This window comes from Aspergillus oryzae, chromosome 1 (assembly GCF_000184455.2).
Source record: "Aspergillus oryzae RIB40 DNA, chromosome 1".
Classification (NCBI taxonomy): domain Eukaryota; kingdom Fungi; phylum Ascomycota; class Eurotiomycetes; order Eurotiales; family Aspergillaceae; genus Aspergillus; species Aspergillus oryzae.
In genome coordinates this window covers 1,529,021-1,553,579 of record NC_036435.1, presented here as the reverse complement: position 1 = coordinate 1,553,579, position 24,559 = coordinate 1,529,021, and the positions used below count along the sequence as shown (strand labels likewise).

The following is a 24,559-nucleotide window of genomic DNA, read 5'->3' as shown; positions in this document are numbered from 1 at the left end:
ACATGGACAGACGACCATTGAAAGGGCTTTTATACTTACATCGTCCTTGACCCGACTACGAATGTCACATCGCAGATCCTACCTGTACCCCAGATTACATCTACAAAAATTGCGGGGTTACATCCACAAGGCCAAGAGCGGTGATATCTACTTCCATGGGTTAGCCAAATCCTACAACGCGTTAACACAACCTATACTAACGTGAAGATAAAGTGTAGCCCAAAGATTGGCAAACTCTGTCCAAATATACCTCATACTCGAAAGTCGCCTTGTCGAAAAACAAGAAGATGCCCAGAGTGCTAACTGGATTTCTTTATCATCTAGAGCATGGTCTGCTTTGTCAAGGTGTGCCACGAGGCGAGGCATGGGGTGTTAGAGATGATTCCATCATCGTTTTTCCTCCAGAGTCCAAGCTTTGCACTGCCTCCCCCAGGCTTGGCTCTGTATCTTTATCATCTCCGCAGCTAGATGTCGCCAGTGTTTACGGAGAGTGCAAGGCCGGCAATTGTCCTTGGCGTGAACTTGGCAAATGGGATGACAAAGGGCAGTAGTGGTTGGAGGTCTAAGCACGAGTCAGGGTTAGGTTCCGCAACGCGGGGACAAGATTATTAGTGCTTGGCATAGTACTTAAGGTGTGCTGGACAGCAGTGATATTATTATTGGCCGGGGTTAACATGTCCGGGGAATCTTAATCAAGAGAATGTGATGGTTGATACGGAGATTGTATGTCCGGGTACAATTATAGTAGTCGCTTGCAGCTTTGACTGACAACGTGAGAATTCCTTCAAGAAGCATAACAATAAGCAGGGATATGACCTAGGTAGGCTGAAGCCACTAATTGTGGCGGTTATCCTAGCCATGACGATCTTTGCAGGACAGTAATTGGTACCTGGTGTGGGCCCTATTAACTTGGGGCCCCTCTTAACATAATTTAAGAATGACTACTATCCTGTGTGCTGTATTAAAAGACTCGCCCTATATGGCTTTCATGATGCTTAGGAGAAAAAAGTCAAGTATCAATCATTGGGCCTTAGACTAGGGCAGTTTTCCCTAGTAATACCCCAGACTACACCCTGGATTACACACATCAAACATATCACGCCACCATGTAAGTAAACAATCCACTAGCTAGCTGTTGTCACCTCACCGGATCGCTTTTAAATTCGTTGCGCCAATAAGTTGGTTGATTGCATTCGCACCCAAGTCCTCAGCTGGATTTAAAAGTCTCCGCGGAGTATCTCGCCACTCGGCATGTGTTACTATCGAGACCACAAGGATGAACCATGTTGAGATCTATGATTAGTGATACTAACGGATCCTGTATAGTGCCGTGGATCACCTTTGAGGTCTTGACATTGTTTGGAACTGATGTCCCCCACTTACACCGAGGTCCCTATCTACACAAGTCGGGCCGAACTATCGCCGATAGCCAACTTTTAGGGCTAAAGTTGTTGACTCATTGGGATCCCCACTCACTCTCAGTGGGACTTGAACCGCAAACAAACATGAAAATGTTGAGAAACAAACAAAAAGGGATCCTGGTGAACCCTCGCCATAGTTCCTGGGGGTTGCTCGCTCCTCAGCTTGCATAATTCTGTGGGGAACTGCATTAACGTTCAGACCCATTTTTCCACGTCAGCACCAACCACTCAGCGTCGTCTGATGATCTATAGCAAACCCGAGGCCTGGGGGCAATCTCCTAAACGGTCACCTCTCTCCTGGCAAGTACCTGGGAAGATGGTCTGTTTATAACAATCGTTTTCGGGCAGTCGAGGCCTTATCTATGAGGGAGGAGCCTGGAGCAGTTGACGTGACCATCGTATTCGGCGTCGTGGCAACTCTCTTCTCGGCATAGTACGTGGATGCAAAACCGAGGGTAAAGGTGGACCCCGCATTTTATGCCCCAGTTAGTGAGCTTCTACCAACTATGCATTACTTTTACCTTGATGTTATGTCGAAGATCGGCGACTTCCTTATATAATGGGGGGGATTGCGGAGCAACCGAGGGACATTTAATACCGGCTATAATGTGCCGGCTAAGGAGTACAAGATCGTCGAAGTCTCCGCATTTTTGTCCCCTCATACATATACAATTTCTGCTTTGGTAGGTCGCAGGTGTCATCTCTTTGTAATCAACTAGAACACATACCAAAATGAGCCTCGGTGCGTATGATAGTGATTCCGATCGAGATCCTCCACTCTAATGATATCTACAGCAGCTGCAGTCGCTGGTGGAGCGACATTGGCGGCGTACCTCAACGCCAAATTCCACATCGCTAAGGATGTCTCCAGCCTTTTGAATGTCCGAAGGAGCGAGCGCGAGTATGCACGCGCCGTCTCCCAGAAACAAGGCAATATCTGGTTCTTCTTCAAAGAAACCGCTGATCGATATCCCGATATGGTCTGCATCTGGACGCGGGAGCGATCATACACATATCGTGAAATCCTGGCATTCTCAAATCAATACGCGCACTTCTTTTTATCAAAAGGTGTGAAGAAAGGTGATCTTGTGGCCTTTTATTTGCAGAACCGGGCCGAGTTCATCTTCGCGTGGCTTGGGTTGTGGAGTATTGGATGCGCGCCAGCGGCGATCAACTATAACTTGTCGGGCGATGCATTGCTGCATTGTTTGAAGATCAGTGGCGCCAAGCTGGTGCTGGTGGATGATGATGATGAGTGCCGTGCCCGCATAGACGAGCGCAAATCCACAATTGAGGGCGACCTCGGGATGGAGCTTATCACTGTAGATCCTACGTTTACTACTACTGTGCTGTCGCGATTTCCCACGGACGTTCCTGAGAATGGCCGTCTGGCATTGAACATGGACGGCGAGTACCCAGCTATTCTCCTCTACACATCCGGCACTACGGGCATGCCGAAAGGCTGTGCCTTCACCATGTCCCGGTTATATACCACGGTTCTCCTACGCTCTAATGGCATGGTGACGGACAAACCAGGCCCCGACGGCGATCGTTGGTACAGCTGTATGCCCCTTTACCACGGCACATCTGCAATTGCCATGATCAACTGCGTTGTTAGCGGAAGGGGTATTGGTCTGGGTAAGAAATTCAGTGTGCGGCAGTTCTGGAGTGACATTCGGGATTCTGAATCGACGTTTTTCGTTTATGTCGGAGAGGCAGCACGCTATCTACTCGCTGCACCACCATCGCCTGATGATCGAAACCATCGGGTGCGTTGTATGTACGGCAACGGCCTACGTCCGGATGTTTGGGACAAGTTCCGAGAACGCTTTGGCGTACCAGAAGTTGGAGAGTTTTTCAATAGCACAGAAGGCATCTTCGCGTTGTTCAACTACAACACTGGCCCCTTTACGACCGGCAGTGTCGGTCACCACGGACTGATCATGCGTTTGCTGTTGAACAACGTATTCATTCCGGTGGCCATTGACCCGAATACAGGCGATGTCCTCCGCGATCCCAAAACGGGGTTTGTCGTGCGAGCCCCTTACGAGACGGGCGGTGAAATCATCGTGAATGTTCCAAACAAAGAGGCCTTCCAGGGCTACTGGAAGAATGAGGATGCGACCTCCAAGAAGTTCCTGCGCGATGTGTTCCGCAAGGGCGATATTTACTATAGATCGGGCGATGCTTTGCGCCGTCAATCAGATGGCCGGTGGTACTTCTTGGACCGCTTGGGAGATACGTTCCGGTGGAAGAGCGAGAATGTGTAAGTGCCTTCATCCTTGATCTAGTTAACTGAATTGAACTGACTGTGGTGAAGTGCTACCGCAGAAGTTGCCGAAGTCCTTGGTCAATATCCCGGCATCCTCGAAGCCAATGTTTACGGCGTCACGGTTCCACACCACGAAGGACGCGCGGGCTGCGCAGCCCTTCAGATAAGCCCGGAGGCTAAGGCAAACTTCAACTTCCAAGAGCTTGCCAAATTCGCTCGTTCCCGACTTCCTAAGTACGCTGTCCCGGTGTTCCTGCGCATCGTGGAGAGCTCGACCCATATCCACAATCATAAACAGAACAAAGTGCCGCTACGAGATGAAGGCGTCGACCCAGATAGGACCGGGACTAAGGTCACGGAGGGCAAGGAAGATCAATTCTACTGGCTGCCCCCAGGTGAGCCGTCATATAAGAAGTTTGGAAGGGGCGATTGGGAGGTATTACAGAGTGGTAAGGCTCGACTATAGTAATAGTACAAGACTTGGGTATAGAGACTATACATTCGTCAATGATCTCATGACTATCGATCTTCCTACAATAATCCACAGAATCTAGGAGAGAAATGCCATCTAATGAGTAAAATAAAACCTACACAGTTTGAAACCCCTCCCATCCTTCCAAGGCCTGTCGACACTGCTGTTCATACAGTGCCAGGCCACCTGGGAAATTCAAATGTTCTCGCTTCTTGCCAGGTATATTAGCTCCCATATACCAGGAGTCCACGGCTGGCAACAAGGTCATATCAGTAATCTGGGTTACCAGCTCTTTCCACTTCTGCTCTGCTTCAACGGTAGGTTCCACGTATGACAATCCGCTCTTATCGATCTTTTGAATCGCATCAATAACCCACTGGCCCTGAAGCTCAATAGCTACCGGACCATTACTGAGCCCCGTAGGTCCATGAACTCCGTAGATCCAAAACATATTTGGATAACCATGGCTCGCCATGCCTAAGTAGTTGTGGACGCCATCCTTCCACTCCTCAGCCAACGACGTGCCGTCCGTGTTTATAAGGCCCATATTCGTGATAGGACCAGTGACTGCATCAAACCCGGTAGCTATGGCAATAGCATCGACAGGATAAAAGTTTCCATCGCTGGTAGCGATACCGGTGGGTTTGACCTCAGCGATCTTGACTTCACGGAGATTGACAATATCAACGTTTGGTCGATTAAACTGTTCGAAATAATCCTGCTCTAACGATGAACGTTTCGCCCCGAGAGCATGAAATGGTTCCAGCGGAGCCAGAAGATCCTTTTTCCTGGGATCAACTATCCTCTCGCGTGTCTTCTTCGCCCAGAAATTGTATAACTCACGGTTTGCCTTTTCATCAAGCAATATGTCCGAGTAATTGTCCAGAATAAACGAAAATCCACCCTTCTTCCAGTTCGCCTCGAACAAGGCCGCCCGCTCCGCAGTTGGAACATCGAACAATTTCGTCGGTAGGAAATCCTCCAAATTCCCACTAAATGTCTTCGCTCTGTCTTCAAAGACCTGTGGGTAGCGAGAACGGATACGTGCTTGGTCCTCCACTGTATAGATCTCCTGGCCCATGGGAAGCGCTAGATTTGGCGTTCGTTGAAAAACAGTAAGAGTGTCTGCTTCCTTGGCCCATTCTTGGATAATCTGGACTCCACTGGGCCCGGTTCCAATAACAGCGAGCTTCTTCCCTTGCACATCAACCCCCTCCCGCGGCCAGGCTGAGGAATGATATATCTCTCCCTGGAAAGACTGTAAACCAGGGAAATCAGGCACATATTGCTTTGTCACCGTTCCAACGCAGGGTAAAAAGAACCGCGAAGTCGTGGTTTTCCCATTATCGGTTTTCACCTTCCACAGGGCGCTATCCCGGTCGAACTGCGCTCCAACAACGCTTGTTTCGAACTCGACATCTTTCTTAATATCGAGCACTTTATCCAGATGGTGGAAATATGCCTGCAACTCGTCACGCCCGGGGAATCTTTCCTTCCAGTCCCAGTCCTTCCATGCTTCTGGGATAGACAGCTGGTAAACAAAACTCTCTGTATCTACACGGGCACCGGGGTAGGTGTTCCAGTACCATACCCCGCCGAGGTCTGGCGCAGTCTCATATATTTTGCACCTATAGCCTAGCTTGCGAAGCTGGTATAGGAGGAAAATCCCAGAGAACCCAGCGCCGACGATGAGGATATCATAATCTGGTTTGGAGGGAGATTGTGTCATTTTTTATGCTGAAAGATATGCACTTGGATAAAAGAGATAAGAGGGTACAGCGAAAAGAGAATTGTTCTGGGAAGTGTTGTGGCTCTATGCATTTTATACCTTGACATTTTCATCGACGGGAGTTTGGCCCCCAGATGGGTCCTCTTCATCCCCGCCAATTATTCAGTATCACTTCTTTTACGGCGTCATTAGGATGTGTATAGCGCAGCGGCTGACGAGGCTGATAGATAAATACTATTCCGAAAAGGAAGAGGGGCCGACCCTGCAGTGTAAGATTTGGCGTTCATTGGTGGGTATTCTAGGCTTAAGGGCTGAGTATTTCTCTTTTCGAAGATCCTAGCCTCATGGGAATAAGCACTAGGGATGTGTCTCCACAATGTTACGAGCTAGCCAATGAATCTATCTGGTGGTCATCCAAATATCGCCAGGATCGTCGAGATGTCTATACTTATCTATTGCGACGTTCTGTTGTCTTCTGGAGATTAGGGTTGTCAAGATCAGGTGCGATGAGGCCTATCTAAGACGACCAAGCCCGCATTTATCAGCAAATCCCATCTCTGTGCTTCGTAGTACTCACTTTGGATGTTTCAACAAGTAGTATATATCATTTAGATTCTATCCAACACTCACTCACATCTATTGAATTCCTCGATCACACTTCTCGGCTCCCAGTACTCCCCCAACTTCGTCCACTCCATATCCAATCCAAATCCCTTCGGACCCCCAATACTCAGTCCTTCTTCTGTCGTCCACAACGGATGCGCTGCCATAGCAATCAAATTGACTTTAAGACCATATCGTAGCTCCTGCGATCCAATCGCCTCGCCATCCTGTCCCAGTATCGAAATCAAATCAGGGACAGTACAGATAACTTCTTGCTTGGCTATCTCCTCCGGAGCCTCAGGATCCGTATAAGCGGCATAAAGAAACTCATTCTGGAAGGGGATAACCAAGTAGCGATTCTCTACCAAACCATCAGCACAACCAGAAGGAATAGTACTCTCCCGTTCATCGCTACTAAGAGGCGCAAGCAGACAATAGCCCATTGTATAACCGCGGCTCACATCTCGTTTGACGTCGACGATCTTGCCAGTATAGAGGAGTTTACCGGGCGAGGTATCGAACTTTCAAAGTTAGTGCTCGTCCCATATCCAAGTAGAAAACGGGAGAGTAGGATAAATACAATGGCCTGAATCATGTCTGTCTTTGATCGTCGAGCACGATACACAGCTCTCCCGATATACCACGCCTGAGAGATGGTGTTTGGTATGATATATTTCTTGGTTTGGGCGCCCGTAAGTGGCGCAGTTGATAGGGCGACCCTATTTCCTAGATCGACGCATTGACTTCGTGCCATTGTTTCGGCGCGGCGGTTGCTCTCGGCGTGCTGTTGGGGTTAAAGGGGTTAGAAATCGATAGATAGGGGGAGGGTGTATAGGGTCGCACCAGGATGATGGATACATTCCCTCTTCCGTCTGCGACGGCGCAAGGAGTGGAGGAGAGTCCGTAGACGTATGGCGTACCTAGAGAGTTAGTACAGTGGTGTTAACATCGTGATATCAAATCAAACAACTCACAGTGCTCCAGCGTCGGGTATGCTCTCCCCATCAAGTCCCCATCTACCACCGGAATATCGTACATCACACTGGAAGGGAATGCCGACAAACCATTCCCGCCTCCAATCTCGTCTGTGACAATGGCATGAAAGTCCTTCTTGCCGGTAACTTGCGCACAGCTTTCAATAGCCAGAGCCAGTTCTGTGCCTGCTGAGAGACGCTCGCTGGATACGCTAGGGGCACCGAATCACGAGCCCATGACGCAGACATCGGAGTCCCTTAAGCTGGCAGGCTTGACAACACGCATGTTTCCCGCGTATCCTGGAGCTTGGAGAAACTGGAGGCAGTGGAGGTACTGTATTCGGGAAGGGCCACCGCCGCCTGTTCCTAGGACTCCTGTGCCGGCCGCCATGAACTCTAGGTCGACGGGGGATATGTACCATGTGTTGTTGCGGACGTCGGGCTGATATGTATCCAAGTCGATCTGGAGGGATGGTTTCGCAGCGAAATGGGGTGTCTCACGCCGTTTATTGCTCTTGCTGGGTTCCTTCTCATTTCCTTCAAGAGTGTCGTTTATATTGTCCTGGAAAGTATTGGACTCTGACGCTTGATTATCAATATCCAATGGAGCAAGATTCCCAATCGCCTTGATAACAAGCCGTGTCGCCTTGTTTGTAGCATAGGCAAGAGGAATCTTCTCGATTGTAGCGATCTTTACCCCGTCTCTCTCAGCTCCACGGGCAACAGCTGCATCAATAGCTCGTTGTTTTGCTGCCTCGAATATCTGCTTCTCATCTCGGCCCTCTAGTAGCTCAATCACATCTATCTCCCCGGCTACCTTAGCAATGGCCGCACCAACAGCATTCGCAGAATCATGGTGCGGCGGCATGATACACTCCGTGACACCATTCAAAGCATCCATATGAATGACTGAACCACCACCGACAAGCAGCAGCACAACCGGCTGGTCGGAGATCTTTACACCATCGATAGCACGTTCCAGGATTTTGCGAATCTGTTCTCGGGCCTTCGTGACAACCTGCGCAGGAATTTGTTCTACCATCTTGCGGTCCCCTATATCAGCCTTTGCAGATGCTGCAACGATATCTGTTGCAGTCATCACATCCCCACCAAAGGCCATGGCCCGGCTGGTGAGATAATGGCCCACGGACTCAGGCCCAACACTGACAACCCCGGTCTGTTCATTGACAACCACACGACTACCACCACCGAGCCCAACTGACAGAACCTCAGGCATTGAGAACGCAGTCCGCACGCCTCCAACCTCCACGAAGTTCGATGCTTGACGTGGAAATCCAGACGGAAGCAGCGCGCAAACATCAGTAGTTGTTCCACCGATATCAACCACCAGCACCTGCCTATCAAATTGTTTCGAACCACCACCCCGATCCAAGTTAGCAAGAAACGCAGCGCCAGTCATACTATTCGTCGGGCCACTAGCAAAGGTCTTTATGGGCATTTCAGCCGCCGTGGCTGCATCAGTCAAGGTGCCATCATTCTGGGTAAGATACAGCGGAAAACGCAGTTGCAGTTTAGCCATTGCGCTACAGAACGCTCTCACCGTTTTCCTGGCGAAGGCAAGAATAGATGCATTGAGAATAGTCGCGTTTTCCCTCTCCAGGAAACCGATGCGACCGATAGAATGCGAACAGACGATGGATAGCGAGGGATCCAAATCGAGCATCAACTTCTTACAGGTCTCCTCATGGATCCCATTGTGATCCAATGGAGAAAACACGCCGAGAAGAGCCACCATCTTGATGCCTGCGTCTTGAATGTTCTTCACGGTAGCTTTAATCTGTTCTACATTCAATGGTGCGATTTCGCGCCCGTCGATTTCAAGGCCTAGCAATATTATATCAGTACCGGCCCAGACATGAGAATCAAGACAATCGTATAAAACTCACCACCATCCAAATAAAACACCGGACCGCCCATAATCCCCTTTAAATCTGACGGAAACTCCGTAAAAGGCGGCACCTGTCTCGTAAAGGGACCACAGAGCCTCACGACAGCGACCTTACTCAGTCTACTCGAGTCTGCCTGGACAACGGCATTGACAAAATGCGTCGTGCCGATCGCGACACTAACAACATCCTGTCTATCGACACGGGACTGCTCCAGTACTTTCTGAATTGCAGTATATATACCAGACGTCACGTCCGAGGTCGTTGGAGTCTTCGTGGAAGCGCAAACACCGCGCGAGGGAGAGTCGATACCGAGGATATCGATGATTGCAGCGTCGGTATTTGTGCCGCCGACATCGACGCCGATGCGATATTTGGTCATTTTGATCTGGCTGGGTGAACTTTGTGGACTGTGACCATGCGCTGGGTAATCGCTATGGCGTGCTCATGAGTGCTTTGCTACTTTGCTACTTTGCTTGGGTGGAATATTCCGCTCGAGGACGTTTATCATTCGGTGTTCCTGTCGGAAGGTATTCTTCATGTAGAGTGACCGGCACATGTACTACTATTCAGAATAGACAGGTTGCCATGCAGTTCATGGCTGGAGGGAGAAGAGCTTCAATTGCATGGTGGTCGAGGGGCGTCTTGATTAGGGCGCGGGGAATCGGGTGACCCCTCACGGGATTGAGTTGAGATAGTGTACATATTGATACTTGCATATTCTTGATAAAGGTATATGAAGCTTTGATATGGATCTAATTCGAGGCTATCGTGTCAACCTATGACTTGATTCTATTATTAGATACACCAGGAAAACCAAGCTAAGAAGCATCTCTTGTATCCAAACGGTGCTTGTTACTATATCCTCGCGAGGTTTCCGAAGTAAATAGAAAAAAGAAACAAGCGAAGAAAAATAGAAAAGAATAGATTGGAGGGAAAGGAGTGAACCAGACAGAGGACGAAGAGACATTATATCATTTATTAGCCGATCGTTGAATTCTTCATACCGACCATGATATGACTATTCTCAACACCAGCCAGACACCTTCAGGTAGCGAAGCAGGTTTCGCATTTCATCTAGCAGTTTCCCTCTGGATTCTACCTTTGCCATATCACTCCCTATGTCGGTGTCTGGATCTGTGCTGCAGCTAGTGTGAATGGTGCCTACCCTATGCAAAAGGTACTGCGGATGCAAGGAGTATGTCAATATAGCGAGTCACAGCTACGCTGACATGAACCTCACATTGTTTGCGTCCTGCTAGTGGACACCGACATTTTGCCCTTATTTCGCTGTGTAACGGATGCGTATCTCAGCCACGAGAAGTCCACATTTAAGCATTTTTTCCACGTTGACACCTCTGGCCTCTGTTCCGGACATATATATATATATGCTTCAGTGACCATGGAGAATCCTATTCTCAAGCACCGCCAAGCCACTCAAGAGGGAGGACAAATCCCCAACCGATGGATCAATAATAACATCAAGCCCATCGTAGTAGATCAGCGAACCTGGAATTTCTGGACTTTCCATAACTTTTGTATACTCATCCACCTTTCCGGAAGGAAATAAGCTAATAGATAAGGCGTTCCGGCCAGCCCAAACATCACAGTCTATATGTTAAGAAGTTCCTTGATTGCCATGGGGTTGACTTGGCGTCAGTCGTTGGCAATATAATTGCAACCGGGATACTGGTTATAAACTCATTACCGGGGACGTTCTACCATAGTCAGTACACAGCCGTTAGAGCGAGCAGTACCAACGTCATTAGTCGGGTTTCCTTTGGTCAATGGGGATGCCTGGGGCCCCTATGGCAGTCTATTTGTTCTATGAAACCGGATCTCACTGTCTATCGGTGAGTTGCTCATCGTAACGAGTTTCGCTAGAGCCGGCTAACATTTACGTAGTCTGGTGTAGGTCTTTCATTGCCGATGCCGATCGCAATAAGCTTATCATGCACAACAGATGCGGTTCAAGCATGGATTGGTGGTTAATAATGACTATATGAGGTTTGGGCGAACACCTCGTCAGGCAATCTTCGGACAACTAGTCAGCTTTCCCAGTTATACTATCTTATGTGCGACCGTGAGTATCCTTGTAACGGCGGCCACGCAGAATCGCTATGGAAGTTGCCCACCCTGCTCAGTGCGATCATAGAGGATAGGGGTTCACGCTCAAGAGTTGCCGCATTCTTTGGGGGGAGCTGCGCTGAGTGTGTCGCAGATGGGATCGAATGTGCCAGCAAATGCATTAGTGGGAGGTTGAAATCCCTCGTTTTTTCCAATACTTTCAACAGCTAACTTCTGCCTGTTGACAAAGCGGCTACATTTCCGAGATACATAAACCTTCGTTGCGGCGCCTATATCACGGTCCTGGTCTCGATCGCATGCAATCCATGGAAACTGGTCAACACGGCTAGCACATTCTTAGTAGTCATTAGTAGTCACTCCATCTTTCTGGGACCAATGGTAGTGTCAATGCTAGCCTCTTACTTCGCCGGGATGCGACGCAAGATCAAGGTGGAGGATTTGTTTCCATGCCACGCGGATGGTAAAGGTATCTACTGGTACACATACGGCGTCAATTGGCGAGCCCCTGTAGCGGTTAGCCTTTCCCAATTTTTGGGCTGTGTGTTAGTTAAGCTAACAACAGTGGCTCTGTGGAATGGTTCCTTCACTCTCTGGGTTCGTGGTCTATGTCGATCTCAGCGTGGTAGTTCCCGTGGGGTTGACGCGGATTTACGGAGTACAGAGTACTACATCTGCTTCCTCACAGGCACGGCAATTAGTGCCGGAATGTACACGGCATTGCATTATATCTTTCCGACCCCTGAAGTGAGGGCTTTTGTCGAGAAAGCACCTTCACCGGGAATATTGATGCAGGAATACCGATTGCCAGGGGACCAGAGGGAGGAAATTGTGGAACAAGTGAAACCGTGAGCAGCACCCACGAGGCACTTTTCATTTGGCTAGACGGATTTTTGATGAACTGATAATTAACTTATATTGCATTCTGAAATGAATTACTCCGGAATACACCATTGGATGTGGTAGGTTCGACCAAGGCGCGCTTTTTCGCACGTTTAGCCGAACAATTTATTAGCTCCACCGCATCCTTTAGGTTACAGTAGTTTATCGCCGGTGGATATTAGGGACCCAATGGCATGAGCGTTGACCCATCCGAAGGTTTGACCTGATTCAGGCACTAGATTTAGGAGTGGCCGTTGGCTTAGACCAGTCAGTAATCGCGCTCCACTCCATGAGTGAGGGATCATAAAGGTGCAGCTCGTCCCGGCTTGTCCTGCATTCCATCCCTGCACCCCCTCGACAACCACCACAATGTTCGGTCAAGTTACTGGGTTGTCGCTCTTGACAGGCCTTCTGGCCACAGCTTCGGTGAAAGCCGACTCCAACTGTCGCTGCTTCCCTGGTGATGCTTGCTGGCCGGCGCAGGATGTTTGGGCCAAATTCAACGAGTCGGTTGACGGCCGCCTGGTAGCCACCGTGCCTTTGGGTACACCATGCCATGACCCCAATTACAATGCAGCTGAATGCCAGAAGCTCAGCGAGCAGTGGACTGATCCGGCGCTTCAGTAAGTCTGCGTCTTGTATCCATCGTCGCAGGGCTTCCGCTAATGAAACAGCTATGAAACTTCGTCTTCTATCATGGCTCCTTGGTTCACTAATGGAACATGCGATCCCTTCCACCCCGAATCGAAGCCCTGCACCATCGGAAACTACGTCGTTTACGCTGTTGATGTGGCTAAGCCCGAGCATGTCTCTACAGCTCTGAAGTTCGCCAAGGAGCATAACATCCGTGTGGTTCCCCGGAACACTGGACATGATTACAACGGCAAGTCTACCGGAGCCGGCGCCCTGGCTATCTGGATGCACCATATCAAGGACATTGAGATCAAGGACTACAAGGACACGCACTACCAAGGCAAGGCCATCAAGATGGGCGCCGGTGTGCAAGGCGGAGAGGCGTACGAGGCCGGCTATAACGCGGGTCTTCAGGTGGTGGGCGGCGAATGTCCCACCGTGGGAATTGCTGGAGGTTACACTCAGGGTGGAGGACATTCGGCCCTGTCGTCGCGGTATGGACTGGGCGCCGATCAGGCGCTCGAGTGGGAGGTGATTGACGGCGAGGGTAACTTCATTACTGCCACTCGCGACAACGAATACTCCGACCTCTACTGGGCTCTCAGCGGTGGTGGTGGTGGTTCCTATGGTATTACCTGGTCGCTGACTGCGAAGGCGCACACCGGCACTCCTGTGTCGGGTTACAATTTGAGCTTCACCAATGACGGCATGTCCCAGGATACCTTCTATGAGGCTGTGTCGCTCTGGCAGACCGTCCTTCCCTCGGTCGTGGACGCCGGTGCCATGGCCGTCTGGATGTTCACCAACACCAGCTTCATGATCACGCCGTTGACCGGTCCCAACATCCCCGTCGCTGACCTGGAGGCACTCGTGAAGCCCTTCACCGATGGGCTGACCAAGCTAGGCATCACCTATACGACCTACTCCAAGCAGTTCGACAGCTACCTGGAGGAATTCAACGCCATGCAGGGCGCGATCGAGGTAGCGACCGCCCAGTATGGTGGATGGCTGATCCCCCGGTCGGTGGTGGAAAACAACAACGACGGACTAACAGCCGCATACAGACACATCACCGAAGATGGGGCCACGTTTATTGGCGTGGGCCTGAATGTCTCCAAGGCGTTAGTGGGGGATGTGGACAACGCTGTGCTGCCCGCTTGGCGCGAGACCCTGATCCACAGCACCATCACCACCCCCTGGAAGTGGAATGCCCGCAGTGAGATGCTTGCGGAGCAGGACAAGATGACCAACGATTATATCTCGGCCTTGACCAAGGTCGCCCCGAACTCAGGGGCGTATCTGAACGAGGCCGACTTCCGTCAGCCCAACTTCCAGAAGTATTTCTACGGCGACAACTACGCAACCCTGCGCAAGATCAAAGCTAAATACGACCCGGACAATCTCTTTTACGCCACTACCGCTGTCGGATCGGATGAATGGACCGTTCGTGAAGATGGTCGTTTGTGCAGTGTCTAAAACGACAGAAGAATAGGAGTGGCGGAATTTTTCCGGGGCTGTACATAGACTAGAAAGGGTTATAAGGTTACTAGATTGACACGAATCCACGGATTTCTCCTTAACATTCCTTAGGAAACCAATCATTGAAGTCCATCGGGCGGCGTTTCACCGGGCTTTCTCCGCTAGTGGATCCAACGGAGCAAAATAGTGCGAATGCTTAGGGGTTAATTGCAAAGTCAATCCCTCAAGGCTCCTGCGTAATTATCCCGGAATATTTAGATTGTATGACCGAAAATCAATGCCGCAGTCTCTGATCAATGGTTTTTGGCCCCCAAAACTAGTCAATGCTATGTGGAGATCCGATGGTCTACTGTGTACGGAGTTGTGTTTGCCAGTATCAGCCCAGATTCCAGGTTCTAGAAGGCAGCAGAATTGGTTTTGGGGATCTGAGAATCTAACCTCGGCTCCGGCATTGCTCGGAGGACGGAGCTTGCAGTAGCCCGTCAATATATGCATTTTGTAATCCGCGGAACCATTTTCCAAAGCGAACGCATTTGGCAGGTAAATCGTAATAAGAGCGTGCTCGCGTATGCACATTCAAAGCTTATTCGGGCAAGGGATATCTTCTTCCATGGGCGAGGTGGCTAGTCTCCCATTGCATACGTGGTCGAGGAAATAGACTGCCATCTGTTCCATGGTTGCAGTTCGCCTGACATCCCCCATTAGGCCTCGCCGATCAGCACACTATTCCGTACACCACACACCATCCACAGTTGGATCTTCGACTGCATCTGCTCAAGGGTACACTATACAGGCAATGATCCGATGTCTTTGCTCAGTGAATCACGTCATAATCCACTTTTTCTCTCCACACCAACTGGTGTCTATTGCCTGATTGAAGATTCAGAGGATCTCATCATGCGTGCAATCGGGATGTTTTCGGTAGTGTTTCGAATAACTCGCAGCCGAATTCAATTCCTAATTAGTCAAGGCTTGTCAGGACAGAGTTCTTGGTTAGCAAGGCCCTTGGTCCGTAATTCCGGATCTTGGCATTTCTGAACATACAGACTACAGTACACCGAGTGCGATGTCCTGATGGACGGCGAGAGTGAGATTCCAGACCTGTGCTACATCATAGACTGAAAATTTTATATATCCTTCACTGTTGTATTGCAGTCCTGCTGATAAATGATCGCATATAATCTTCTCCGCGTGTGCCGAACCATGGCACGCCGAGAAATAGGGTCTACATGGTCACGGGCCGCAATTTATGCGTAACGCACTTACTCCGGAGTAATCCGACTCTGTAAACCCCAAGCCACCACTATTTGACACCATTGATCGAAATGCCAGTGGATCAGATTATTATCCGACCCATAGCCCCATCACACCAGCTCAAACTTTAGAACAGTGACCCCATTGAGCAACATACCAGCATTCAGGGCGCTCACACGGGCCCCTTGCTTTTTTCCAGAAGACTGGCGCAGCTGGAATGTGCAGCTGCAGGGGTGCACATTTAGTCTACCTCGTGGTGGAGAGGTTAATCTCTGGTGGCGTTCTGCTGCAACTAGTGACTGCAGGATGATATTGTTATTGAACCTTGGCATGAAATAAGCAGGAAAAATTGAACTTAGAACAATCAATTCACTTTAGAATGTGCAACCTTGATGCCTCCCTGGCATCTTTATCCCCCGGTCTAGCCCACATTCTGCTAATTGACATGAGTTGCTGAGCTGCGACACTGCTCTAACACCATGGGCTGGGTGTACAACCTCGAAAAGCCCGATCCACATAGCGATTTTGGCCAAGTAATTGCCATATGTCTGGTTTTCACGATCGCGGCTTTCCTGGCCATCATCCTGCGGTTCTACATCCGAATCCACACGAAGAGATCATTATGGCTGGATGACTATGCCGCTCTGTACAGTGCGATCATGGTCGCCGGATATTGTGCCAGTAGTATACTTCGTGAGTGGTCTTCTATGTCGGTTGAGAAAAGAAAAAAAAAAGACTAGATGTCTGACAACTGCCACAGAGACTCGGTGGGGTCTAGGTCTTCATGCTGAGTATTTCCCCGCGGCCAATGTGAAGGAATTCAGTAAGGTATGTGTTGATTTTCTGACTGTCCCTCCGGGCCATGGATGTGCGCCCTAACGTTTGCTCGCTCAGGTACAATATGTTGGCGGCCCGTTCTACGCGATGGCTTTGCTGGGGTTTAAGGTCTCGCTACTGGCTTCCTACCTGCGCATCGGTGGGTTTGTGAAGGTGTACCGGACCATCATTATCGTTGCGATCGTGGCCGTGGTAGTCAATCAAGTGATTTTCACCTTCCTCTTTATCTTCCCGTGCCGACCTGTATGGAATCCCAGACCACATACCAGTAAGCGATGATATTGACGGGCCACAGATCGCAATGCAATGGGATTCTGACCTTAGCGGGAAGTGTATCGATACCCTGAAGTCATACTATGGTGCGTATCACTAATTTAATTCCTTGGTGATGGTTAACTAACCACCCTCCAGCTCTCGCAGGTTCGCATTCTCGTCTATATGATCCATTCATCTATTGTCCAATTCTAACGAACACAGGAACCAGTCTAGGGTTCGACCTCCTCATCATCGCCCCTCCCTCTCCCGGTCCTCTGGAACCTGCAACTCGGAAAAAGGCAAAAGGTAATCACCTTCGCCTACCTGGCATGTCAAAAGATCGACTGAGCTAAACTTCGATCACCCTTAGGTCGCTCTCTGCTGCGTATTCGCCATCGGCTTCTTCGTAACAATCATCCAAATCATCCGCATCTTCACCATCGCGCGACTCAAAACCTACACAGACAGCAAACCCGTCATTTTATGGTCCATCATCGAGATCAGCCTAGCAGTTAGTGTCCCACGGAATACCTCTTCTTCGTCCCAAACTAACATGCCACGAACCAATTGAAAGGTAATAATAGCCTGCGTCCCAACCTACGGTCCCTACTTCCGTGTCTTCGTCTCCAACATCAGTTCCTACCGCCGCCGCCCAACGGGACAAGACTACCCCCTCACCTCAGGCAATCGACAAACCCGAGCATCAAGTCGGAAATTCGGCCTCAGCAGTCTTGGTCGCGACGACGCCAGATTCGATCGAACCCCGGTGCCCCGGCCATACGATAATAGCACGCCGCATACAACAACGATATCATCGTCGAAAGTGACGGGCGATAATGACTCCGAAGAACTTATTCTGGGAAATGCCAATCAGGGCATGTTTGCCGCTGTTGGGGAGCAGGAGAGGGGCATTCAGAAAGTTATGGAGGTTACGGTTGAGAGGCATTAGGCTGGGTTATGTATGTATGTATGTATATATTTGGGGCGGTATTGGTGGAGTCATTTGGTTATTCTTGGGGCTTTGGGATGGGTTTATGATTGTATATTATTCTTTTCTTTCCCGGGCCAGGGAATAGACGTTTTCCTATGTATTATTGCAGGCTTGCAATATGTGTGATGGTGTTTTGATATCAACTGCCAACGAGCGATTCGCAAGGTGACGTTTCAGACGAGAATTGACTTTCGGTTATCCTGAACGGTACATTCTCTTTGTCGGATGTCTGATAGATAGTCCAAAGCACGATTTAGGACCAATTGATATTTCGTTGAGTGGTAATCAGAACGTATACAACGAAGTGAACGCAACCAGAGCTGAGCCCATTTATACCACCCCACAACAAACTGAAAGCACAGCACTGGGCGAAAGCAGTATGACAACATCACAGTCATCAATGGCAGTCCTGGAAAATATACCCAGAGATAAGATTATGTCATGACAGACATTGTGGCTGAAATTCTAACCAGTCATGTTGTCATACACCTACTGAGGCAGGAATAACGCGGATCACGTACCCACAACCCAGACCATTTATCCATAGTACCTCGTAAATGGTCGATCTAGCGCCGAAGCCCGATTTACCAAAGGCTTAGCTAGACACCCTTGTTAGTCCAAGCCAGTCTATACCAGTTCTGGGTCTAGGCGCAGCACATCCTTGTTCAATTTGACGGATTCAGAATCAAGCAGGTGGCGATACTGTCTGCGTAGCAAACAAGTAGGAACATGTGCCAACCTGGGTAGATGGATTTGCGCAGTTCCCGGTTTTCTTATGGTTTCTGTAGTTGCTTACCACTCCGTAGGGTTGTGTAGACGCTGTGCCACATGATGTCTAGATATTACTGTAGCTATATGGTATAGTATACTATGCAAGGTGTTCAAGTAGCAATGGTTACGGTTACCCCGCTATATCAGCCCTCATATAGATTGCAGAGAGCATATAACAGTTTGTCATCACATCTTCGTGTATCCTTAGAATAAAAGCCATCGCCATACCCCGATCAACCCAAACACAATGGCCGCACTACCCAGTGTCGCCGCAATCGTAAACGGGGCCAACCTCGATCCCAAAAACATACCCCAAGTCGAGACCCTCTTTGAACAATTCACCAATCTATCCCCAACGGAAAGGGACAACGAACGTGGCTCGTTCATGGAGAAAGTCTGACCCCTCTTCTTCGGCGAAAATGCCGTGGTAGATGGTTCAAGTGCATACGAAGCTCAGCGGCACGTCCCATGGAGACAATCCTGAAACTGAACCTATGTGAATATCCCCTGACCTTATATTTGCCATCGTCGGTCAACCGCCTGCTGGCTCCGACCACGGGTAGTGGTCCTTCCCGGGTCAACTCAACAAGTCGGAACGACAGTATCACTTTGTCGATTCTTCGGCATCAAGTTCTCCATCCGTGGAGGCGGGGATTCGCCTAGTATAGGATGGAGTAGTAATGATGGGGGCGTGGTGATTTCCCTGGCTGCATTTGACCAGGTGAACCTTTCAGAGGATAAATTGACTGCGGATATCGGAGTCGGTCTGAGATGGTTGGATGTTTATAAAGCCCTTGATCAGTATGATCTGGCGGTGTCTAACTATGAGGTATGGGCTCCATCACGGACTTGGTCGCTTGTTTCTGATCTGAGATAGGTTGTTCTCGCAAATGCCGAGATAGTAAATGCCAATGTAAAGGAAAACAGCGACTTGTTCTGGGCCTTGAAGGGTGCGGGTGGTAATTTCGGTATGAATAGACATCTACTATCCTCACCTGTATCAATGTTGATTTAGATTCTGGCAAAGGCATCGTAACCAAGATCGAGATGAAAACTGTGCCCGCCAAGGTCTGGTCAGAGGCCAAGCTCTACGCGCCATCCGTCACGTCGGAACTATTACAAGCCCTAATGAAGCACCATGAGGCAATAGAAAGCGATGAGAAATCCTCTCTGCTCCTGACCTGTAATAACCAAGGCTCGGCGCTTGTCTCGTTCTACTGCGACGCAGTCGATAAGCTTCCGGCTGTCTTCGAGCCATTTGAGCATATCCCAGCAACTTCCCAGAGTCTACCCCGGGGTGTATACTCTACGTACGAACTTTTGGGGGTGATAGAATATCTTGCTGTTCCGGGACATGTGTGGTTTGTATTTGTCTGGCTAGTCTTTCCTGAGGAAAATGCTAATTACCAAAGTCACAATTTCCGGACCATGAGCAGCCAGCCATCGCTGGAGGTATATGAAACTGCCGAGCGAGTCCGCGTAGAGCAAAGTGATTTGCTAAGCGATGTTGAAGGACTTAGGATCAATAACGTAATCCAACCAATGTCCTCAATAGGCATTAAACAAAGCCGGAAAGTCGGCGGAAACCCACTAGGACTGGAGGAGGTTGGCCAGCAGTGTATGTCACCTCCCTCAGTCTTTTATGATAGACTTGCTAACCAAGCCCAGGGTTTCTGGTGATGGCCGATTGGAATAATCCTGCCGATGGAGACCGTGTACGCCAAGCTATGCGTCACATAGTAGACGCTGCTGAAGCGACTGCGAAAGCGAACGGGACGTATATTCCCTGCCAGTATTGTAATTATGCTTCGCCGGATCAGGATCCGTTGGCAAGCTATGGGGCTGAGAATATGGAGAGGCTGAAGGACATTGCGTCTAAGTATGATCCTGATGGTGTGTTTCAGATGTTGCAGAGTGGTGGATGGTTGCTTTCTAGGGTGGGATCTACTGAATGATCTTACCATGGGTGTTGGATCATACGCGATCTAATGAGCAGTTTCTTTACGGCATATCAATCTAGGGTGGGGCTTCGACATGCACGCAATAGATATAAGCATCTACAAACTCATACCGTTATACAATCCTTGGTTCAGGTGAAATACATGATTGTTTAACACTTTTATATAGAGCAACTAGTAGATACGACGATATAACTATAATAAAAAAGTAGACAATGATACCTGCTCATGCTCACACTCGACCTTCCCAGCCATTCATATCGGAGAATATCTTTTCTAGCACAAAAAGCTTGTTAATAATCTAGCAAAACAAAAGAAGGAAGTGAAACACCCACCTAAAACAAACAAGAACAAAGCCGTGACGTGGAAAACAACCCAAAAGATCAATGCTTCGGTTTACACCACAGGGTCTTCTCGAAGAAACGCTGGCAGGTATGACCGAAGTCATGTTTACATGGTGATTGACTGATTTCGAATGGCAATCTCTCCCATGATGAAGTACCATAAATAAACTTCATCCCTTTTTTCTCAAAGAGCTCATTACCGTCTTTTGCGCCTCTACAGAAAGGTGCGCTTCCGTTCCATTCACATTCTGGGTATTCGTCACTTAGAAAGCATTTACCGAATGTGCCTGTGGCGAAGAGGAACAGGGTCCAGAGTTGGAGATTCATGTTTCTTTTGGGAAGAAGGTTAGAGGGAAACAAAGATAAAGATGGTGTATCAGTGTATCAGGTAGATGTAGAGGCTCGAAACTGGATCTTTTGCTACAGCATGGGTTGTTGTTCGTTTTTATATGTTCAAGATTGCTTTGTGAGATCAATGAAAGTGACTTAATGATATCGCTTTCGCTATATCTGGTCTTCAAAGGAGAGACTCAAAGAAAGAGAAAAGGAGACGACTCGAGCCATATGGCCAAACACGTCCGTAGAATACCATATCTAAAAAAACAGCGCCCTTTGTAAAAGATCGGGTTTGGCTGAAAGCGGCATTCTCGTTGTTAAAAAAACAAAAGCGAGAGAGCCGCATTTAGCGTGATAATGAATACCTGTCATCCTACAGTGTCACTATGGCATCTCAAGCTGAAAGATGGTAGGGCTGCTCTTTCTTTCGTACAAGAACATCAAAGCAAGTCAGATATCAAAGGTCCCAATACTAACCCATCCGGATTCAGTTCACGATCTCTCCGTCATATGACACTTCACTATGATACTAATTACCCTATGACTGGGTTTAGAAAACTTTTACATAGAACAAAGCCTGGAGAAAATCTAGTGCATACGTGCTGGGAGAGTATTCTGTAGACTTTTCGGAGCCAAGGATCCAACAACGTTTTCCTTGCGTTGTCATGTCCACCCAAAGAAGTCAATAGCGAAGATATTGACTGGGATGACATTTGAAAGCTGGCGTCATTAGAATGACTGCATTATATTGTCGTCAATAAATGGAGGGAAGAGATATATAACGAAGGATGACTTAGAATACCTGGTTGAGAAACAAAGAGGAATAAGCCTCACTACAGAACCCAGCCTCTGTTAAGCCGGAGAGGGAGAATAGAATGAATATCATACAGAGCATCAGATCACCATGGCAGGTCCTTACTATGGTGCTAGTTCATTCTTGTATGGATTTCCATCCCAGCACGCCGATGTTGAGAACTCAGTGGAGTGTGGCGGCAGTTGCAATATCTGGGTAACTATTAGCACCCCGCGTTCTAAGCACTTGTTGCAGGCCGAGACAAGTCTAGACCAATACGATGTGATGAATTGTTCGCCTTCAATATGCTGTTGTTCACTGTGGATAGACCTACCCAAGTTATCTTGTTTTTATGCGCCGGGGAGTTTCCGAAGTGGTAAGTGGTACGTAGTAACTAAGAACTGCATACTGATTCACTTCGGAGGTGATGCCGAAGTGCCTTTCCTAAGTGACGATAATCGCAGGCCCTGACAATCATTACTTCGTTCACGGATCGACACATGATCTTCTGCAGGAGGATGGCATGAACATTGGCCAGCAACCCACCAATTCGGCGGTATGTCCGAAGAGCTATCCCACCGGATACGATTCCCCAATATGGGAGCCTTTCGGCCTCCGAAGCAAGATATAAGTAGCTCCTCTATAACCATCCAAGAGGGAACAAATCAGTTTATTCACTGTCATACCCAAGGTAAAGATGGACATCCTCGACCGTAAACCCTACAACCATGCCATCCATACCAGCCCCGCGAACGACCTCCGTCTAGTAAAATCAGACATCCCCGAAATCCAACCCCATGAGTGCCTCGTCCACGTCCGTGCCACTGGAATCTGTGGCTCTGATGTACACTTTTGGAAACATGGCCACATCGGAGATATGGTAGTAACAGGGGACAACGGCCTGGGCCATGAAAGTGCCGGGGTAGTTCTTAAAGTCGGCAAGGATGTAACTCGGTTCAAGCCCGGTAAATCATCTAAACAAACCACCATTTACCACCACTTATAAGAAGCATACATACTAACGAAAACAAAACAGGCGACAGAGTCGCTATGGAATGCGGTGTCCCCTGCTCCAAACCCACCTGTTACTTCTGCCGAACAGGCCAATACAACGCCTGCCCGGATGTAGTCTTCTTCTCCACGCCTCCTCACCACGGCACTCTCCGACGATACCACGTCCACCCCGAGGCATGGCTACACCATATTCCCGACAATATCTCCTTTGAAGAAGGTGCTCTCCTAGAGCCCTTAACCGTCGCTCTAGCAGGAATCGACAGATCCGGACTCCGCCTCGCCGATCCCCTGGTGATCTGCGGGGCAGGACCTATCGGTCTCGTCACTCTACTCGCCGCCAACGCAGCGGGCGCAGAGCCCATCGTGATCACAGACTTGGACGAGGGTCGTCTTGCAAAGGCAAAGGAAATAGTCCCGCGCGTTCGACCGGTGAAGGTCACAAGAGAAGACACTCCCAAGGCCTTGGCGGGCAGGATTGTCGAGACTCTAGGCCAGGAGGCAAAATTGGTCATTGAATGCACGGGCGTGGAGTCTAGTATCCATGCTGGAATATATGTACGGTTTCCCTTCTTCCTATCTATCCCCATCACGCAAAAAGTAGCCTAATGTATCTGACAAACAGTCCACCCGTTTCGGCGGCTCCGTCTTCGTGATCGGTGTCGGCAAGGATTTCCAAACCATCCCCTTCATGCATCTCTCCGCCAAAGAGATTGATCTCCGCTGGCAGTATAGATATCACGATATCTACCCCAAGGCGATTGGTCTCGTCGCTGCTGGAATCATTGATTTGAAACCGTTGGTTTCGCATCGATTCGCGTTGGAGGATGGGATCAAGGCCTTCGAGACGGCGAGTAACCCTGCTTCTAAGGCTATCAAAGTGCAGATTTTGGATGATTAGACTTGATTCGGCGGATTGTGGCATGTGTAATAGAGTGAAAATTGAATTAGGAATTAGTTGCAGGTGTAAATAATGAAGATGTGTTCATTTTTGTTTTCCACAGAGTTAAATTAGAAGCTCCATACGTCTCCACCGGCCCCATGGCGTTCATGGTCGCGTCGAAGTGTGGTCCTCAAGGACTATCCGCTAATTAAGAATCCCTATAGGGCGTGATGAATGTCGCTTATTTCCGGCTGCTCTTGTTCTGCTAATGGGTTCCAGTTGTGGACATTTCCGGGCATGTACAGTGAGGATTTCAATGGTTAGTTGTTACTAGTTTATAGTGGGCCGGTAGCCAACTGACTGATAAAATCTGTCTTAACTGATCCCTCCATGTTCTAAACAGTGTGCGTTCCTTTCGCCTTCTGACCGAAGAAATGGCTCTTCCCAAACCAGCATCTAATATGACCGAAACCTCGGCCCAACCTTCCCCAATGTCGTCTAAGGAGGAAATCGCAGCAGGACTCTCCACATACATGGGCTTTCCCGAACGCCTGATGCAAGACGTAGGGTTTTATAAGCATCCCATCCTGTAGACCAATTCATCTTCAGTCACTGGATCCCTCTAATTGACTATCTGATAGATTCCTCGTCTCTCTTTTCGTATTCCAC

The 24,559-nt window shown here is 49.0% G+C and overlaps 7 protein-coding genes across 7 annotated transcripts; 5 read left to right on the top strand and 2 right to left on the bottom strand.

Annotated features, from left to right (window-relative positions):
* Window positions 1–2,153: 2,153 nt before the first annotated feature.
* Window positions 2,154–4,159, top strand: AO090009000582 (putative very-long-chain acyl-CoA synthetase family protein (CefD1); the record flags this gene model as incomplete). The annotated part of the gene is made up of 3 exons (XM_023235898.1): window positions 2,154–2,163; window positions 2,217–3,687; window positions 3,742–4,159. The coding sequence occupies 3 exons, from the start codon at window positions 2,154–2,156 to the stop codon at window positions 4,157–4,159; spliced, it is 1,899 nt and encodes a 632-aa protein (XP_023088715.1).
* Window positions 4,160–4,280: 121 nt separating this feature from the next.
* AO090009000581 (flavin-containing monooxygenase) lies at window positions 4,281–5,894 on the bottom strand (the record flags this gene model as incomplete). The annotated part of the gene is made up of 1 exon (XM_001816965.1): window positions 4,281–5,894. One exon carries the CDS (start codon window positions 5,892–5,894, stop codon window positions 4,281–4,283), a length of 1,614 nt encoding a protein of 537 aa, XP_001817017.1.
* A 626-nt stretch (window positions 5,895–6,520) lies between these two features.
* AO090009000580 (uncharacterized protein) lies at window positions 6,521–9,760 on the bottom strand (the record flags this gene model as incomplete). Its single annotated transcript, XM_023235886.1, is given in 6 exon segments — window positions 6,521–7,018; window positions 7,078–7,281; window positions 7,341–7,417; window positions 7,472–7,683; window positions 7,702–9,316; window positions 9,379–9,760. The coding sequence occupies 6 exon segments, from the start codon at window positions 9,758–9,760 to the stop codon at window positions 6,521–6,523; spliced, it is 2,988 nt and encodes a 995-aa protein (XP_023088714.1).
* Window positions 9,761–12,714: 2,954 nt separating this feature from the next.
* AO090009000579 (FAD-dependent oxidoreductase) lies at window positions 12,715–14,454 on the top strand (the record flags this gene model as incomplete). The annotated part of the gene is made up of 2 exons (XM_001816963.3): window positions 12,715–12,968; window positions 13,020–14,454. The coding sequence occupies 2 exons, from the start codon at window positions 12,715–12,717 to the stop codon at window positions 14,452–14,454; spliced, it is 1,689 nt and encodes a 562-aa protein (XP_001817015.1).
* A 2,395-nt stretch (window positions 14,455–16,849) lies between these two features.
* On the top strand, window positions 16,850–17,752 carry AO090009000577 (putative integral membrane protein (Pth11); the record flags this gene model as incomplete). The annotated part of the gene is made up of 4 exons (XM_023235869.1): window positions 16,850–16,907; window positions 16,960–17,109; window positions 17,174–17,314; window positions 17,388–17,752. The coding sequence occupies 4 exons, from the start codon at window positions 16,850–16,852 to the stop codon at window positions 17,750–17,752; spliced, it is 714 nt and encodes a 237-aa protein (XP_023088713.1).
* A 1,860-nt stretch (window positions 17,753–19,612) lies between these two features.
* Window positions 19,613–20,554, top strand: AO090009000576 (uncharacterized protein; the record flags this gene model as incomplete). Its single annotated transcript, XM_023235866.1, has 4 exons — window positions 19,613–19,926; window positions 19,978–20,183; window positions 20,234–20,458; window positions 20,502–20,554. 4 exons carry the CDS (start codon window positions 19,613–19,615, stop codon window positions 20,552–20,554), a joined length of 798 nt encoding a protein of 265 aa, XP_023088712.1.
* A 2,139-nt stretch (window positions 20,555–22,693) lies between these two features.
* On the top strand, window positions 22,694–23,908 carry AO090009000575 (NAD(P)-dependent alcohol dehydrogenase; the record flags this gene model as incomplete). The annotated part of the gene is made up of 3 exons (XM_001816960.1): window positions 22,694–22,961; window positions 23,033–23,565; window positions 23,633–23,908. The coding sequence occupies 3 exons, from the start codon at window positions 22,694–22,696 to the stop codon at window positions 23,906–23,908; spliced, it is 1,077 nt and encodes a 358-aa protein (XP_001817012.1).
* Between the last annotated feature and the right edge of the window lie 651 nt (window positions 23,909–24,559).